The 20,208-nt window shown below is 37.5% G+C and overlaps 1 protein-coding gene across 5 annotated transcripts in view; it reads right to left on the bottom strand.

Annotated features, from left to right (window-relative positions):
- Positions 1–20,208, bottom strand: part of Frmpd4 (FERM and PDZ domain containing 4) — a 779,038-nt gene that overhangs the window by 13,070 nt on the left and 745,760 nt on the right. For all 5 annotated transcript variants that reach the window (XM_048796404.1, XM_048796402.1, XM_048796403.1 and 2 more), the window contains 6 exons: positions 18,502–18,633; positions 16,300–16,419; positions 10,295–10,431; positions 6,759–6,885; positions 4,211–4,300; positions 3,279–3,461 (listed from right to left, as the gene is read on the bottom strand). In XM_048796404.1, coding sequence (XP_048652361.1) covers positions 3,279–3,461; positions 4,211–4,300; positions 6,759–6,885; positions 10,295–10,431; positions 16,300–16,419; positions 18,502–18,633 — 789 coding nt within the window. The remainder of the gene's footprint in view (positions 1–3,278; positions 3,462–4,210; positions 4,301–6,758; positions 6,886–10,294; positions 10,432–16,299; positions 16,420–18,501; positions 18,634–20,208) is intronic.

Raw genomic sequence — 20,208 nt, 5'->3', positions numbered from 1 at the left:
GCTGGGGTTGTAGCTCAGTGATAGAGTGCTTGCCTACCATGTGTGAGGCACTGGATTCGACCCTCAACACCACATAAAAATGAATAAAGTAAAGGTATTGTGTCCATCTACAACTTAAATTTTTTTAAAAAAGCTATCATGAAATTCATTTGGAAAAATAAGATACCCAGCATAGCCAAATAAATCCTTAGCAAGAAGAGTAAAGCAGGAGGCATCACAATACCAGATCTTAAACTACACTACAAAGCTATAGTAAGAAAAATGGCATGGTACTTGCACCAAAATAGACATGTAGACCAATGGGACAGAATAGAAGGCACAGAGAAAAAAACCACACAAATACAGTTATCTCATATTAGACAGAGGAGCCCAAAACATACTTTGGAGCCAAAAACATACATTTTTTTCTTCAACAAATGGTGCTGGGAGGACTATAAATCCAAAACCCTATCTCTCACCTTGGACAAAACTCAACTCAAAGTGAATCAAGGACCTAGGAATTAGACCAGAGACCCTGTGCCTAATGGAGGAAAAAGTAGGCCCAAATCTGCATCACACTGGATTAGGCCCTGACTTCTTTAATAAGACTCCTAAAGTGTAAGAAATAAAATCAAGAATTAATAAATGGGCTGGACTCAAACTAAAAAACTTCTTCTCAGCAAAAGAAACAATCAATGGGTTGAAGAGAGAGTCTACGTTTTGGGAGCAGAATTTTGCCACACACATGTTTGATGGAACACTAATCTCCAGGATATATAAAGAACTCAAAATACTTAACACCGAAAAAACAAACAACCCCATCAATAAGTGGGCTAAGGAGCTGAACAGACACTTCTCAGAAGAAGATATACATTCGATCAACAAATATATGAAAAATGTTCAACATCTCTAGTAACTAGAGAAATGCAAATCAAACTACTCCAAGATTTCATCTCACGCCAGTCAGAATGGCAGTTTTCAAGAATACAGACAACAATTGGCGAGGATGTGGGGAAAAAGGCACACTCATACACTGTTGGTGGGACTGCAAATTGGTACAACCAATCTAGAAAGAAGTATGGAGATTCCTTGGAACCACCATTTGACCCAGCTATCCCACTCCTTGGTCTACACCCAAAGGACTTAAAATCAGCATACTATAGTAACACAGCCACATTAATGTTTATAGCAGCTCAATTCACAAACTATGGAAGCAACCTAGATGCCCTTCAATAGATGAATGGATAAAAAATTGTGGTACATATACACAATGGAATATTACTCAGTATTAAAAGAGAATAAAATTATGGCACTTGCAGGTAAATGGATGGAGTTGGAGAATATCATGCTAAGTGAAGTAAGCCAATCCCAAAAAACCCAAGGCCAAATGTTCTCTCTGATTAAGTGGATGCTGATCCATAATGGGCGGGAGCATGGGAAAAATGGAGGAATTTTGATGGGACAAAGGGGAGGGAGGGGCCAGGAGGAGTCATAGGGGCAAGGAAGGAAAGATGGTAGAATGAGATGGAGATCAGTAACCTAAGTACATGTATGACTGCACATATGGTTGTACACTGTGTACAACCAGAGAAATGAAAATTTGTGCTGCAGTTGTGTACAATGAATTAAAATGCATTCTGCTGTTACATATCCTCATTAAAATAAATAAATTAATTAATAATAAAAAAGACTAAAAACTGTCAAAGATATCTAGGAAAAGGATACTTCTGAAAGAAATGGTACATGTACAGGAAGGTTAACTAGAACTGAGAGTTGAGAAAAGACCTTGATAAAACTTTCTGGAAACCAATGATATTATATAATTGGACATGTATCTTGGGTATTCAGGGAAGGAAATGTTGATAGAGAAATTTTTTTTTAGTTAGGAAGAGTGTGTTCTTGTGGAAAGCGAAAGAAACTGGGAGAGAAATAAGGGAGCAACATAAAGCAGACATGAAGAGAGGAAGAAACAGGTCTCTACTGTCACTCCCAGGAACAGGATACTGGTCATGCTCAATGTCCCTGATTGGTAGAATAGAAATTCCCATCCAAAGAACCTGTACTACTTGTTGAACTATCTTTCCCTCAACTATAGTTGTGGTCTCCCCTCAATCTTGAAGCTATACTACCATTATTCAATACAAAGCAGGACACCATTAGTAGGGTCTCACCATTAATTTCTATTTAGATTAATGCTGATAGCAGACCTATAATGACCACATTCAGTTCATTCTTCTGCCCTTTTCTCATTATGGGGTTATTTCCCTCAGTATCATTAGTCATGGACTAGGATAGACATTCCAAATCCATCCTTATACTTGTAACTTGCCATGAAGTCAACTGGAGTCCTCTAGATTCAGCCCATGAAATCCTATGGGGCATAGATAACATGTCCTAGTTCCATATTCTCTTTCCTGACCATTTGTTCCTGTTGCAGAGTGTACTGATATATCCTGATTTGCTCTAGAAACCCTTTCCCATAGCTTCCGTTATTCTTGATCCACTCTTCCCAGACCACACTGGTGGTAGTGTGGGCATGGTTGGGTCTTCTCTGACCATCTTCAGAGCATCCCTGCTAGCTGATGCTGTCTCTTTTGTGGAGGCCCTGTCTCCTTTTGGGTCTAGTGCTTTTTCTCCATAGAAACATTAGATAGATTAACATAGGCAAAATCCAATGACTCAAATTTACTGGAAGAAGAAGGGGGTGGGAGAGGAGACCTGGATTGTTTTCTGCTGATTTCTGATAAGGGGAGTAGAGTTTAGCCCTTTGTAGACAACCTCAGATGGCTGTTTTAAATAGAATGACCATGACATTCCTAGAAGCAAGATGTTTAGTCAGTACCAATTTCTACAGCATGAGAAGACAAACTAAAATACCCATCTTTTCCAAAAGAACGATCACATATGGTCCCAACTTAATGAAAGGGAATAGGACTTTTGAATAAAGTTAGGGAAAAGAATCTCCCTGACTCTGAGTGAATCATACATTCTAGAAAGTTGGGAAAAATCTCCCCTAGTCTCTGCCTATGGCTCAGTATTATAAAATAAGAGGGACCTAGAAATGAGATAGCTTGCTTTCTCATGTATAGATAAAGAAATGAAGCCCAGAGAAGCATAGCAAATTGCCCCCAAATCACAGCAGACTGAAGTCTCAGGCCTGAGTGGGATGGGTTTTCCTGCACCTCAGAGCATTGCTGAGACTCTGCACACATTAACTTCTCTGCTTTGTAAATGCCAGAAGTGTTGCCAGAAATGAAATGTTTAAACCAAGGTCATATGTCAACATTTGAAAGGCTTACCTTCACATCTAGCACATGGAGCTCCACCCTCACCAAGTTCTCCTCTTCAGTAAACATTTCGATCCTGTTGACATGGCTGAAGTCAGCTAAAAGTGCCACCAGATTGGTTTTGGTATTTATGACATGGCTTATGCCATACCGTGGCCCAACCAGGAGAGTCACTTCTGAACGCTTTTCTGCCTGCTGAGAAGAGATGGTGACAAAATATTTTAAAACTCACACTTTCTGAAGCACCATGCAAAGTTGAACCTGAGAGCCTGTTTTTATAAGATTATATTTTCTTTTTTATTTAGAGAGAGAGAGACAGAATTTTTTAAAATTTATTTTTTAGTTTTCGGTGGACACAACATCTTTATTTTTATGTGGTGCTGAGAACTGAACCCGGGCCGCACGCATGCCAGGCAAGCGCATTACCACTTGAGCCACATCCCCAGCCCTAAGATTATATTTTCTTTAGAAAGTACGTCTGGGTCACATTGTACTACATCATCCAATGAGAAGAACCAGATATACGATCACATTGAAGCTCTTGTAAATTATGAATAATATATAAAGAAAATGTTATCATAACACAATAAATTCATAATCACAAAAGGTTTTTTTTTTTAGAAATGAGGTTTGTGGCTTCTCTCTTTTTAGTGTCAAAGAAACTTCTGGCTCAATGATTTAAAAAGCAGCTGTTGTTAGAGCCCTTTGATTCTCCTGTTTCTTCACATTTCTTTTTCTAGGGCATTCTGCAATGGCATTATCTAGTTTAACATTTTTTTTTCAGATATTTTCAGACAGTGGTGAAGTCAATTAGAAATGAAGGCTGGAAAATATTCATAGCTGATTTGCTTTTGCTTCAGGGGCAGCTCATTGAAGACAGCCTCTGCAGTGATATTTTATGGACCTCTATAGCTTCTGATAAAAAGCAAGAAAGCAGAAATTACCACTAACGTTGCCTTGAACACACGGCCCCCATACAGTCGCAGGTCACTGAGGAACTTGAGATAGTGAACCTTGGCTTGTAGTGCAGAGAGCTGAAGAGAGAAAAGGAAACTAACTTGTTGACTCCATTGGGTGTGAGTCCATTTGGGCTAGAGACCAACTATAAACAAGGGACAAACTAGAAGAACAATTTCTTGCTGGGGAGATGGAGTATGACAAGATCCTTCTTTAGGAAGGAGAGTAAATTGCTATGTATTTGGTTTCCTGATGATAGATTGCAACATGGCATCAAGATTCAAATCTTAATTCATTTGAGAGAAATGCATGGGGAACTCACCAGTATGGGTATGTGGGCTGAGATGTTTGACAAGTGAGAACAAGTTCATAAAATGTTCCATGGAAACATCTGCCCATTGGGAAGTTTCAAGAGGCGAGTGGTGCTTTCCAATTGCAACTAAGGACAAAGGTGGATTGCACACAAATTCTCCCACAGCACAGGAGACTCACCTGTATGTAGTTTGTGGGAGCTGTTTAGAATACGCACCTGGAATCTATGCAAAGCCTTTTAAACAGGCTCTTACACCTCCCCTCTCAAGTTTCTTCTGGTCTTTGCAAATTTACAGGGAAAGTGAACTTTCTGAACTCCAATCATTGTGGAAATGTTTGAACTTGCTATATAAGTCCTTGTTTGGTTAATTCAACTCTGAGAATCTGTTGAGTTTCATGAATGAATTACAAATGAAATTTTATCCAGATAAAGTTTATCTTTATAAAGACTTAATGGAGGTCCACACATCATTAAAAAAAGTATTTTGATTAAAAACACGTCCATGTTTCATACTGAATGTGCCAGGAATGTTTATTAAGGGTGAAATTTTCCAACAAGGCTTAGATGATCTTTCAGTAGCAATGCCTATTAAATTCTGTTTCACTTGAAGGTACTATCCTTTATGTAATTGTTATTTAGTGCCATTTATTATTGTTATTGTTATTATTATTATTACTATTATTTTGTGGTACTGGGTATTGAACTCAGGGACTCACACATGCTAGGGAAGTGCTCACCATTGAAGTACATTCCCAGCCCTTTTAAAATTTCGATTTTGAGACAGGGTCTTGCTAATTTGCAGAGGCTGACCTGTAACTTGTTATCCTCTTGCTTCAGCCTCTCAAGTAACTGAGATTATAAGCATGTGCCACTGTATCTGGCTAACTCATCTTACTTTTTTACAAAAACTCAACATGCTTTGCAAATTTTGAAAGCAAGCCACTTGTTATAGAAAAGCTTAGCATTATAGAAGGACAGTGATACATACAGAAATGGATAGAACTTATATTAGTTCCTAAATTATTATAATGCAAATGGGTCAGACTTTAAAAAAATATCAAATCAACTAGTAGAAATTAGCTTTGGGCAAATCAGAATGGAAATTTTAAAAAAATCTTGACCCAGGGCATTCCACTATATTCTTAAAGCTGAATGTTCACTGCGATGGGACAAACATACTCCCATGAACTGTAAGTGAAAGGAGGCTGAGAGTGTGTTGAACCTGATTACACATTAAAAAATGTTACGGGGCAGGGAGAAAGGAATAGAAATAATGTGCCTTAACTAGTAAAATGACTTAGAATCTGATATTAAGATCAAAGAATTATCTACATGGACCATGATATACATGAGAGTCATATAAGTTTCTATAGCCAATATCAATTGGAAAGTGTTCTTAGGTTGTTAGGCTTCTCCCTATTTTATATGCCAATAATTCAAGTCTCCTTCTCTTTCTGGTTATTGGAATCATTTTTAAAAAATTATTTACAAACCATACCTTTCTTTTCTGACCAACAGTATATTTTTAAAAGTCTTCTGTGTTTCTCCTACTTAATAAAAACAAATACAAAAGTTTTAACACTAATGATGAGTGACAGAAATAATTTTATCTTCCTTCTAAAAGTAGGATTTAATCCAATAGTTGTCAGTAAGGGTGATTTTGTTCCCTAGGGCACAATTGGCAATGTATGGAGACATTTTTCTTTGTCGAAATTAGGGGAGGGATGAAAATGGCATCTGGTAGGTAGAGACCACAATGCCCAGGACAGCTTCCCTTCCCCCTGTGACAAAGAATGAACTGTTACAGATATCAATTATGTTACAGTAGATATACCCAGATTTAAAAAGGGCCCCTTTTGGGCTGCTATACATTTAAGCTGGTCTGAACAGTAAGCAAGAACATGAAGGAAATGCAGAATTATCTTACAGTTCTATTGTCTAATCACAAGGTCTCAGAGGCCATGCAAGGTAGGCTCGTGAATGTACACGTCTTGTACAATAAGGGATTTCTAACTTGTAAGAAGTACACAGGTTTCCATAAGGATATTTGTTTTTCATTAGTCTTAGAAAACATTAATGATTTTTTAAGTTATAGAGTGTTACTGCCTTCTGAAAATATGGTACTAAGTATTTTATTCATGGGCTAATTTTAAACATTTAAAAAAATGCATGCAAACCTCCCTCTTCAAAATCTATTTTCTATTAAGATGCAAATGTGATACCTTTTTACCCGGTGGTACCAAGTTTTGATTTGCTTTGACAAGGTGTGAAAGTGCTTTCTTTATGTTCTTCTCTTTCATGCTTTGCAGCACAGCAGAGGGAAGAAAAGTCTCTAATCCCCATTCTTTCCTGCAAGAAAAAGCATATCTTTAATTTCACATTCCTGTGATGATTAGTTATCTAAGACAAAATGGCACTCTGATGTTTGTTGGAACAAATGAACTCTTGGTAGGGCAGGGAAGCAACTTTTAATTTACATCTAGGAAACATACTATTTGATCATTAATACATATGTTTGCATTTTAAAAGAAACCTATTCCTTACTCTCCAGAAAGAATGCTAAGAAGGCATATGGGGACCAATAGAAATTGAAGAGGCACTCTGTCCAACCCATTTCTGGAGATTAATTCACATGTCCAAGTTTATTCTTTCAATACCTGTTTCTATCCATTTCTTTGTTTATTCCCATTCTCACATTTCCCTGTCTGCCCACATTTTCTCTCTTTCTCCTTCTTCTCTTAGAAGAATGGTTGCAATTTCTTCATGCCCCAAAGCATCTTCTTTGCCATTATCCCTCATCAGTGGCTCATTTTCTAGAAACTCACAGTTCTTTTATCCCAGTCAATTCATGTGTAACTCCTTCCATCAATATCTCTTATGCAGGGGGCAGGTTATGACCCTCAAGTATGTCGGTATTTACAGGAAGTATACATCTATCATGGATATGGATATATAAGAAAAAAAGCAGCACATAGGACTGGGTAAATATATTTTTGGCCAAACCCCCAGCAATCGTTAAATCCTCTTCTAAGAAGGTTCCATATTTGAATGCTTAGAAACCTATACTGATTGTTTGTGGGCCCAACCAGTGTCATCTAAATTATAAAGAGCTTCAAGAAGATTCTGTTATTTCTCCCTTTCCAGATCCTCTCTGAAGAAGGGTAAGAAGAAATCAGCATACCTCAGGAATGCAACCCCATCAGTGTTTACAGCAGCTCAATTCACAACAGCTAAGCTATGGAGGCAACCTAGGTGCCCTTCCATAGATGAATGGATAAAGAAAATGTTGGATATATACACAATGGAATATTACTCAGTCATAAAGAAGAATAAAATTATGTCATTTTCTGGTAAATGAATGGAACTGAAGACTATCATCCTAAGTGAAATAAACTCATCTCTAAAATCAAAGTTTGAATGTTTTCTCTGATATGCAGAAGCTAATTTAAAATAAGGGGGTATAAAAGACCAGAATAGAAGTAAGATCAGAGGAGTAGAAAAAGGGGAATGAAGGGAAGAGAGAAGGAATGGCATAGGAAAAGTGAGTGGAGTGAATCTGACTTTACTTTCACATGTACATATAGGAATATAGCACAGTGACTCTCACCCTCACATACGTTCATAAGACACTAGTTAGAAAAAAAGTTGTAAGTAAATAGCACAAAGATAGATAGATTTATTGTCATGTATAACTAAAAAGAACCAATAAAAATAGAAAAAATCCAACCTTCCCCCAGTTGACCATTCATGTTCTTTGTTAAAGATGCAATTATTTGTGATCACTATATTTTTTCTTCTTCCTCAACTTGTACTTATTATTTTAATTCATTATTTGGCACTCTTGTGGGTGATATTTTAGTTCTACTTTTATCATTAATTAATTAATTTACTTTGGTACTGGGGATGGAACTCAGGGCTTCATGCATGCTAGATAAGTACTCTACCACTGAGCTATAGCCCCAGCCTGGAATTATTACTTTAAATAACTACTTTTCATATCTTTATGTCTTATCTTTACAATCAGACCACAAGTTCCTTGATGCTCAATGAATATTTGTTGAATAAAGGAATTGATGATGACACTATTGTAGAATCTGCAAGATTCTTAGTCAAGCTAGTTATCTCTGAGAGGTTTTTGACTCTACAACCTGGGAAAATGTTCAACCTGGGAAAATGTGGCTACAAGAGAGTAGGAACAGAAATGCATCTTAATTGTGTGAAGATCTGCTCAGGTTGTGCAGGTCACCTTTTCAAATGGCAGCCAGTTTCATTCGTCTCTAAGAACTTCAGAAAGGGGAGTGGAAAAAGGTGTGAATGTGTCCAGCTGCGTTTGAGACCTCTCTGTGAGCTGTACCTCTCTCAGGCTACAGTCACTGCAGGTGTGTGGCAAGGGAAAAAGAGAGAAACCATCTGGGAGGAGTGGTTTGAGACTCTAACTGAATATGAGGGTTTGTCTCTAGGCATCAATGGGTGAATTGAGAGTTGCCAGAACAGAAGCACTGAAGACAGAAAATTGGAGTTCAAATACTTTCCAACACAAGTTCATGAGAAAAGCCATTTTCCCCCCAGGTGGGTTAACCTGGCATCATGTTATTTTATAGTCAGCCCATGGGAGGCTTCTTTGGAAGGTGAGATTATTGTTAGTTTGTCCATCTCTTAGAGGTGGGGACAGGGAGAAATTCAAGGCAACTTTAAGCGTTACATGGAGATGGGGTTTTGGCCTGGTCATGAACTCTGAAATATGAGTGTTCCAGTTTCTTAGCATAAAGAACGGCCAGCACGAAGTAAGTTGGGGTTGATTTAGGCTTTTGAATCACCTCCAGGGAGACACAGAGCTCCCTTTTAAAGGATGACCCTTAAATAGACTCACTTATATAGACTCATCAACTGAGGGCAATACATACTGTCTTTTTTCTAAGACAAGGGGATCTTCCCCTGGCTGAAAAAGTCTATGGAAGCAGTTGAATGGAAGACGAAGCAAGAGAAGGCATTCATAACATGATTCACAAAGTAAAGTTGGTTTGGGGCATCCTTTCAACCTCAGTTTTCACTACAAATACCATGCTTCCCAATTATGGCATTGCTTTTTTTTAAAAAAATATTTATTTGTAGATGAATTCACCATATCTTTATTTATTTTTATGTGGTACTGAGGATCGAACCCAGTGCCTCACACATGTAAGGCAAGCACTTTACCACTGAGCTACAGCCCCAGCCCGGCATTACTTTTGATACTGCATTTTGACCATCTCAAGTGATCTCAGGTTATGCAGACACTTTGCAAACACAGGTGCCTTAAGCCATCATTTGCACAACAAAGGGTCCCCTTGCCCCTTCCAATGAATAGCCCTATGACTTGGGCAAATTACATAATCATTCTATGCCTCAGTTTGCTCATCTCTAAAATGAACCTAAAATCCCACTGCAACTATAGGGACATTGTGAGAATTAAACAAGTTAATGCTTGAAAGGCACTGAGATTAAAGCTTGGCTTGGAACCAAATCCTTTTAGGAATTTTTAAATGTACACTTCATTTTAAATGTGACCCTCATTTTAACTACAATTTTTAAAGACAGATTATATAAGTAATGGATCTCTTCCACTACATCAGGGACATGATATTCATACATTTGCCTCTGGTTAACAAATGCTCTGCTACAAGCAAGATCAATTTTGGAAATAAAGATAAAAAATACACTGAGGTGTTAAGGAGGCAGCATCTCTGTCTCTGAAATGACGCTGAGAGCCAACACTTACTCGATGTATTTGAGCGATATTTTCTGCGTCTGCTTGGTGGTAACTGTTGCGATGTACATTTGTAAGGCGGCCAGCCGCAGGGCTATGTCGTATTTCAGCTCCGGACCAAATCGCTCCTGAACCACATCGTTACAGCTCTGCGAAGAGACCAGCAGAGGGCGCAGCTCGTCAGAGAATGGGCCGCCCCGCTTTGCCTTAGAGGAACAGGTGACACGCATTTCCCCCAGCGTTTTCAACCCTCACTTCAAAGGCAAGGAGGCTAAAAGTGGAAACATTTCCACCGTGCTGCTTGGAACCGCGTCAGTATTTAACTGCACGCACAAACACAGAGACCACACAAAACATTTAACATTCATCGACAAGCTGTTATTTAAATATTTAGCTTTTTGTAAAAATAATTAGGATTTTAGGAATGAAATTTCCAAACACAGGTGCTGCAGCTGAACACGCGAAGCACTGATAGCATAATATGGCTTTTGGAGTTAGGCTGTCAGAGTTGGAATTCTAGGCTCCTAATTTGTTCTTCCATTTCCTAGGGGGTGTGAACTCGGGCAAGTGTCCCCTCTTATAAAGAGGGGGAAAAGCATCAAGAGTCATAGGGTTGTGTTGAGGATTACCTAAATTAATGTAAAGCCATTAGAACTTAGCTGGTAAGTTGTAAACGCTCTTACAGATTAACTACTGTCATCAACAACATTCCTCTCTGCCTTCTCTCTTTCTGTCAATCCAGAGCAGCTTCAGGGAGGCAGAATTAGTAAAGTGACTGGGTTGGCAGCTCTGGACTTCTACTTAACTGTTCTGCAGTCCCAGCTTTGCCAATGGCTACCTGTGTGTGAAACCTTGCCCTGTTAGCGTGTACGCCTGTGGCTTCAGTTAACTCATCTGTGCAATGGGGATTCACACCAACTGCCTCATGGGAGCAGTTCAAGCATTCAATATGTGTCCACTGGCACACTCTAAATGGCAGTTATTCAAATTTTCCATTCATTTGAATGCCCTGCTACTTCAAAAGTGTAACTCTGTGGGAGTCATTCCTCATCTTCAGGTGTTAGTTTGTACATCTGTAAAATGGAGAACACCTAACTCACAGGATCTGTTGTAAAGATCAAATTAAAGGGTGACTGAGAGAGTGTTATCAAGTGCAAAGTCCTGTATGACCACAAGACTTGGATCTTAAAAGAGTAGGGTTCTCATTCATTAGGAACAAAGCAGTGAGCTAAATGTTGACCAAATCACAGCATTGCTTAAGTATGATTTGCATATGTTTACTTATTTTTGTTATGGGAACCTGGGTTCTTGTGCTAAAGAATATATTTAACCCTTTTTAAAACATCCTTCTTTTCCTTATTCTTTGTCTTGTCCCAAAAGGATTTCAAATGGAAACCTACATCAGGAGTTGTTTGTCTCCTCTCAAGAGAAGTACATTTTAATCACTTCATATATTGATTTTTTAGAGAGAAAAGAGAGAGAGAGAGAGAGAGAGATTGATTTTTAATATTTATTTTTAGTTTTCGGCAGACACAACATCTTTGTTTGTATGTGGTGCTGAGGATTGAACCCGGGCCGCACGCATGCCAGGCGAGCGCGCTACCGCTTGAGCCACATCCCCAGCCCCTTATATATTGATTTTACTACAATGGGAACATGTACCACTGTATGGCTTCCGCATACAATGTTGACACCTTGCATACTTAACCCATGCTGTGCTGGCCCTGTATGCTGCACACTCTATCCACCTGTAATGTATGCATGTCTTCTGGCCTGTTGCTTTACTGTTAAGTGTGAACCCACATTTTGTTACCCTTCCACCCCTAGTGTGCTCTTTGACCTTTGTTTCCTGATAAAATCTTAAAGCTACCTGGAATGCAGGGGACCCCTTGTTGGAAGGGAGTCTGTCATGAGACAAAAGCAAGGGAGTTTAAGTTAGGGAAGTCTCTGAAAGCAATCCCAAGGTACCATTTTTTTTTCTTTTTGGTACCAGGGATTAAATCTAAGGGTGTTTGACTACTGAACCACATCCTTAGCCTGTTTAATGTTTTATTTTGAGACAGCATCTTGCTAAGTTGCTTCAGGCCTTCCTAAGTTGCTGAGGCTGGCTTTGAACTTGCAATCTTCCTGCCTTAGCCTCCCAAGTCACTGGGATTACAGGTATGCACTACCTAGCCTGACTGCCATTTTGTTTTGCTAGATTGGGTTTACCAATTATTTCCAAGTGCTCAGAATTGTTCCTATGGGGTCCAAGGGAGTAACAGAATAGATAGGGTGATTTTACAGAGTCCCATGAAAGATAGGAATAAGGAAACCACTTGGCACAGTGCCAGGTGCATGAAGAATTTTTTTTTTTTTAGATAAACCATTTGATAAATCACTTTCTTCAATGACTGCTATCACATAATAGATCTGAAGCAGATGATTTTTGTACAGAATCCAGAGACAAAATCTTAGGTTTGATGCCAGGCTATGTCAGCTACTAATCAAATGACCTCGAAAATGGCATTTCATTTTTCTTGAGTCTCAATTTTCTTATGTGAAAAATGGTCAAACTTTCAACAACAACTAACTTGAGAATTAACAATTAAATCACAAGGCTGTCATGATGCCTGTAAGAATGCTTAATAGTGGAACATGCTTTATAAAAAATGAATCATCACTATTACTTCTCCCAAGAGTTGTGGCTGAGATCATTTTCCCTATCCCTGTTTTACTCTGTATTTAACCAGACTTTTGGGTGAATTTTTTTGACAAAGTAGTTAGTCAATTATATAAATAGTTCAGAGGGATCCTTGAGAATTATTGTGAAATCTGAATTTTATATATTTATATATATATATATATATGTGTGTGTGTGTGTGTGTGTGTATCATTCTTTTATTACTCTTACGTATATTACTTAAAATACAGTTATACAAGTGAATGGCAATCACTGCTTTGCTAAATAGAGGTCTTTGGGCCTATGAAATGTTCATTTGTAATTAATGTTAGGTGTTAAAAAGTAAACCAATGCTATTAAAGTGTTTGAAAACATTTTGGAGCCTCTTAGGTCACATCTTGTTTACTAATTGGTGTACCAATCTTTTTCTTAATACATAGGAGACAGGAAAACGTCAGCATAGCCCATCATAATTATGAATTAGAATAATCTGGATTAATAGTTTACTGTTAATACACATGCTAAAATCTGTTAAAGGTCTTAAGGCCCATTAATAACTAGGAGATTCATAGATATCATCACTCTCTAAATCTGTTTTCATCAGCATGCCTCAACTAGTCAATGGTGACTATTCTTGTTAGGAGACTGTTAAATAAAATTGATTTTGTTTTTCTATAGTGACATACATTGTTTCTGCTTACTCTTTGATTCTCTAGGTTAATTTCATTGCACCTTTTTAGTATCTTAAAATCAACATCACACAGGCACCACTTTGCAAACCTGTTTTCTTATATCAGACAGATATATTATTTTAGATACACCACACATTCTGTGATATGGGCATTTCAACGTAGAGAGTCTGAGGCAAATAAAATTTCATTTCCTATTCTCAGTGGAGGATATATAAGATGATAACAGCTTTATTGTGGTCTCTATTGCCTAATATATGTGGTTGTCCATCTCCCCTGCTGGCTACTCCTTGAAGAGGTAGCTAATCCACCACCTACACAGCACAAAAGGTGGGAAAGCAGAAACATTGGTCTTTTTCTGCTTGTCCCTAGGCAAGATCTCCAGACAGCTTTTCCCATTCTGAGACAAGTCCCACAGGTATAAAAGATGTGTCTTTTGAGTAAGAAATATCTCCATGCATTAAATTCGAGCAAACACACCTTAATAGAATCAGGTTTAAGGTGTTCCTTGTCTACTTAAGAGGAAACACAAGCATGTTATTCTTTTATAAATATAATGTACTTGTTGTGTTTAAACAGAAGTAGAGTCAAATGGATTTAAAGCACCATCCTGCAATGAGGATGCATGTATAACTATAGAAAATAATCATCAAATGTATCTGTCTATAGCTATAGCGTGACTGGCACCTGTAACTACTTATTTGCAACTAATGAGCTAATAAATGAAGCACATGGTCTTAACTGGAGTGGTGGGCCCTGTGTTGGTTCTCAGCAGGAATATGGGGAAGATGCAGTAATGGATCAGCTGAGAATCAGGCTTTGTTTCATGCAGTCATGTCTGGGTTCCCTGGCCTGTTAGGGAACAGGGGACATCATTGACAAGTAAAGGGTCCAGGTGACCAAGTTTAACATTTAAAAACTTAAAACATGACAGTCTCACTGTTTCGAGTGGAAAATCCAGAATACATTTTTTTTCTTGATAAACAGAGTATGAATTGAACAGGATTTGATGCATCCTAAGTGTTCAGGGTCATCTTCATGAATATCAATCATCTTATTGAGCCATAAATACCACAGTCTCTTCTAAAGACCACTGAGGTAGTGAAAGTTTAACTGGCCTTACCCTGAGGGCTCCCATGTGCTAAAATGTTCTCCTTCTTTTATTTTCTGACTTCATTTCTGATCTCTAGGGCTTATTATCACTTTACTTTATGTGATAATTTCTAACTTCTAAAATCTATCTTGTCTATCTCTCTTCTATGTTCTCTCTTCTCCCTATCCAACTTCTGAGGATTCCAAAAGCTTTGAAATACATCCAATACATGTGTAACAACTACTCAGAGTTAACAAACGTTTGTTTGTTATTGGAAATTTAAGTGAGAGTAATAGGATATGGTTATAGAAAAACATAGAATCATCTCCTAAATATCAAATTGAGTAAATTTCTTTTGGGACAAACTGTGCCAGATACTCATTCCTGGAAGTTTTTGCTTTTGGGAGAATTATATCCTAGAATCAAATATCAGATAGATGGTCTAGAAAGGATATTATTTTCTTAAAGTTCTATTAACTAAAAACTAATAATTCCAGTGTAATAAATATCACAATATTTCAGAGCAATCTAAGCACCAAATAAGTGCATGAGTAGATACATAAATAAAGGAGAAGGGGAAAATATTTCTTACAGTAACATGCAAATTAATAGATGAAGAAGAAATTATGGAATTAGGCACATCATTTTCTACCATTATAATACTAATAGATTCAGGAAAGAATCATCAATTAATACTAAAATAGTGGGTAAAAATTTGATGAGATACAGGATAATAAGAGTTGCACAGTGACTCCACAAATTAGTTATTAATTACAAAAGGAAAAGTAGTAACTTTGGGAAGGAAAATTTTTAGAATACCACCTAAGAGTTAGACTTGATAATAAGGGGATAAACCACCATCATGTACTTCCTGATGTGATGCATTGAAGAGGACACAGTCACTCATCTTATTCTTTCCAAAATATATAACCTCAATGTAATCATAAAAACATACCAGAGAAGCCAAAATTGATAGATTTCTACAAAATATCTGATCAGTACACCTCAAGACTCTCAAGGTCATAAAAGTCAAAGAATGGCTAAGGAATGTTCCAGAGACAGGGAAATTAGAGAGAAATGATAACTAGATGCAAAATGAGATCCTTCTGTGAATTTTGATCCAAATAAAAATTGATATAAAGAACCTTTGGGGGACAATAGGCATAATTTGGATACAAACTACAGATGAGATAATGTAAATAACATCAATGTTAAATTTCTTGATTTTGTGAATTGTACAATGATCATATAAAAAATCATTTAGGTTACTAGAAAATGTACACTGTATTTAGAAGTAAACACACTTGATTTTGGTAACTACCTTTCATGTCATTTAGAAAAAAAAAGTGTGTGTATTTTCCTATGGAGAGAGAGACAGGGAACATACACCCACACTAATAAATATGGTAAAATGTTAATCATTGCTGAACCTGAGTGGAAAATATAGATGACTACTTTTACAACTTTTTAGGATGAGGACTAACAGGAAAAGATCTCCCCAAAAATAACTCAAGGAGAAAAAGTTAATTTATCCCACAACCTTCGTATAAACCATGCTAAATTTTTCACATACCTGAACATAGAGATACTCAAAAGCAACTGGATCTCTCCTTAACAGGTCAATTGGATCCTTTGGGACAAAGCTAATTCGGAAAAGACACCTCATCTTATGGGAACAGGGCCTCTGTGTCACCTGGAAGAATAAACCCATCACACAAGAAACTTTCAGTGCCATCTGAGAGATGACTAAGGGACAGAGAAGCAAAGTTAACTTTCTTTCCACACTAGAGTAGTCAAAAGTTCTTTTAGTATTTATCATGGATACTCATTCCCTGAAAACTGTATCTTACCTTGTGACTTAGGTTGGGTTTCCCAGAAGCAGGCCTGGAGATGAGGGCTTCCATGCAAGGGGCTTATTAAGGAACTGATCCCAGGAGAGCCCCGTATATGGGGGTGGGGGGAAGCAGGTCAAGATAGGAGAAAATATAGTCCTTTGCGGATCATATGAATTCAAACAAATATTTACATTAAACCACTTTTTACCCCACTCAGAAATTGTAATAATTACATCACATTGATTTCCAAGATATGTAGTTGGTTTGTTTCAGGATATTTAAATAAATTTTCTTAAGTTTTGGTTACCTAGTACCAGAAGAGATTTAAAAAAAAATCTTTATTCAATAAATCAGCATGACACATTCCTTGAAGCCCATGAAGTAGACATAAGTTTAGAGAAAAAGTATAAATGGTAAGATAGAGTTGTGGGGCTTTTGTTAGACTCATAGTAACTGGCTATCTGTCCGCATCCCCTTGTAACTTTTTGCTACAGGCTAAAAGATATTTCCTGAAAATACCTGTGACCATCTGACAGCACCAGGCAAACCTGAATAACTAGGGAGTTACCTATCCTCAGATGCAGCTCACCAACAATAGCAGATCATACAGTGGTAGACAAATGCCCCAGCTACCTCACCCATTGGGTGGGATACTTCTGACATGTATTTTATACTCTCTCCCATAGTTCCCCAGTTGGAGTGAGTTGTCTGCAGTAGAAACTGATTTGATGATATAGTCCTTATTGACTTCCCAATTGTTTCCATTCCCTTCCTCATTCCTCCTCCAGAATTTCCCAAGATCTCCTTCTAAATAAACCACATGCACTCCAATTCTTGTTAAGCTCTGCTTCTCAGATGCAGGTATTGAGCTTCCAGTAGATGGATTCTGTTTATCAGGGATTGTTACTTTATAATAAGGCACAAAATAGTTCAATTTCCAAGAATGCTTTAGCATAGGTCAAAATAATAAACAATCATTAGAAACGATTTAATATATGTATGGGTTGATTTAAATCTGATATAAATAATAGGTCAAGTTTTGAGAAGAATATAAACCAATACAAATGGCAACTTTCCAATTCATTACCTCCAATTGGACTAAATCAAGAGAATCAGGGATTATTTGCAGGACTCATTGTGTGGGAAACCAGTTTTTAATTATGACACAAACAAGAAGCACTTTAGTGTGATGGTACTTTCTGTCCATCCATCTATCTGGTGGTATCTTGATGCTTCAGCTCCTGGTATCCTCTCATTACCTCTCTCTAAAGTTCCATCATCACTGAACTCTTGCATGTAAGAGGAATTTGTTGAAATTTCTTGGATATTCAACAAAGGACTCCTCTCGTGTGGAATTACAGACAAATGAGGATGCTATGCTGAATTCAGCAGCCAAGCAGTCTGCTTGTCTCCCCAGAGAACAGATGGGGGTGGCATCTTGGTAACCAGGAACTGGGACACATTGGTAGATCACATATTTATAGCGGGCAGGACTGGGGCAGAGATTTTAGGCTTCCTAAAATAATTTTAATTATGTATCCAAAATTTAAGACAACTAAATTTGATTTTTACTTAATGTACATAATCTCAGAAATCATTTCTTTTTAATGATTTCAAGAGATCAATGATCAAAATAGGGGAACAAATCATTGTAATAATATAAAATATAATTCTACAGAGCTGTATTGCCAACAAGTAGCTGCTGAGTCTTTGATGAGTCTGTTTGGGAGATCAACTGGTGGTCCATGAAAGATTGACAAAAAGGGAATCATCCTTCTTGAGGGGTAAAATGCCTCCTGAATGCCAGCGGTCCCTTCAGTGAGAACACAGGGGATGCAGTTACTACATTGAAAGGATTAAAGGAAGGGACATTCTGAGACTACAAGCTTGGCTCTGCTCTTACCAGCAACATCAACACTTGAGAGTATAATTTCACAGACCTGAGTAAGTGTCTCCTGTTCATGAAGTAAGAGCAGCTTGGTGCCAGCCCCTTCCGTCCTCTGCTCCAGCATGAGGGAGAAGTGCTCGATGCCTTTGATGGAGAGCTTCTCTTGAAGGGTTAAGATGACATCCTTACAGAGGAAATAATGACATAATGAGATCAAAATCAAAGGTTCCCCTTTTTGGAGTCTATCATGACTGGAAAGTATTATATTTTTAGGCTTTACATCTTGAAATTGCATATCTTTGGTTGATTCTGAAATTTAATGCTTCAAAAAAGTACACAAGTGAGGCCTTCCTTCTCTTAGCCTTTTCCTGGTCTCCCAAGTACCCAACATCTTTGTGGAGTTCAAGACCTAGAGGTACATAGCTGTAGGAGGAGCTTACCTACCAAGTCATGTCTTAAATTAGAAAGGGTGTCAATAGATGGTATAATGTAGTTAGTTCAAATCTCCTTCTATATGAAGTAGTTATTAAACCAGCTTTGAAAGTGGTCTACTTCAGGGGTATAGCCTGAATGCCAAATCCACCACTTGTTTTTGTAAATAAAGTTTTACTGGGACACAGCCATGACTATTTCTTTGTTATCTATACTGCTTTCACACATCATATCAACAGAGTTGAGTAATAGCTCATGAAGCTTGAAATATTTGTTATCTGGCCCTTTACAGAATGAGCTGGCACCTGGTCTACCTTTCTGCACAAGGAATATGGAAAAGGTGAGGAAAATAGACTTTGGAGATAGTCTGGTTTCTTTTTTAAAAATATTTTTTAGTTGTAGTTGGACACAATATCTTTATTCATTTTTATGTGGTGCTGAGGATTGAACCCAGTGCCTCACACGTACGAGGCGGGTTCTCTACCTCTGAGCTATGGCCCCAGCCCGGAGATAGTCTGCTTTTTAATTGCAGCTCTACTTCTTATTAGCTATGCATTTTTGGGCAAGTTTTTTAATTTATAAGTATCTTAGTTTCCCTATCTGTAATCTGGGGATGATTATAATGACTTCCTTGGAATGGATATGAGAATTAAATGAGTTCATATGTAGAACACATTTATTAAAACACTGTTTGGCACAGAGTTAGGGCACCATAATTGTATACATTTATTTTACATCTCTGTGGAAGGGGGAATGGACAAGCTCTGTCAGTAATCATTTGTAGTATTAAACATTTATGATCAGAAAGGTATTCCATATAGAAATATACACACATTTGCTGCAAGGCAAAAATGAATCTTTTTAATCTTTATTTTTTTCATGTTATTGAAAATTAGGAAATCATCTCTCATCAAGAAAACTTATATTCAGATGCTAAATTCCTGTATAGCAGTTGTTTTCAACCAGAGAAAATAGTGTCCCATAGTGACATTTGGAAATTTCTGGAGACATTTTTTGGTTGTCACAATTGGGCTGAGGATGCTAATGGAATCAAATGTATAGAGACCAGGAATGCTTCTAAACATCTTATAATACACAGGACAGTCCTATAGCAAAGAAATATCTAGTTTAAAATCCCAATAGTGTCAAGATAGAGAAACCTGTCATACATAAAGTTTTCTTTTACTGACTTTTCTGATGTTTGATTCTTCTCTGTGGCCCTTTTAAAATTTCTCCAGGCCCTCTTAAAACAAAATTCCCATATCCAAATAAATATGAACTAACACATCCCAATACTATTATAACTATAATGCACCAAAAATATATG

This window comes from Marmota marmota, unplaced genomic scaffold (assembly GCF_001458135.2).
Source record: "Marmota marmota marmota unplaced genomic scaffold, marMar, whole genome shotgun sequence".
NCBI lineage: Eukaryota > Metazoa > Chordata > Mammalia > Rodentia > Sciuridae > Marmota > Marmota marmota.
The sequence above is the reverse complement of the archived record's forward strand: the minus strand, read 5'-3'. Positions and strand labels throughout refer to the sequence as shown.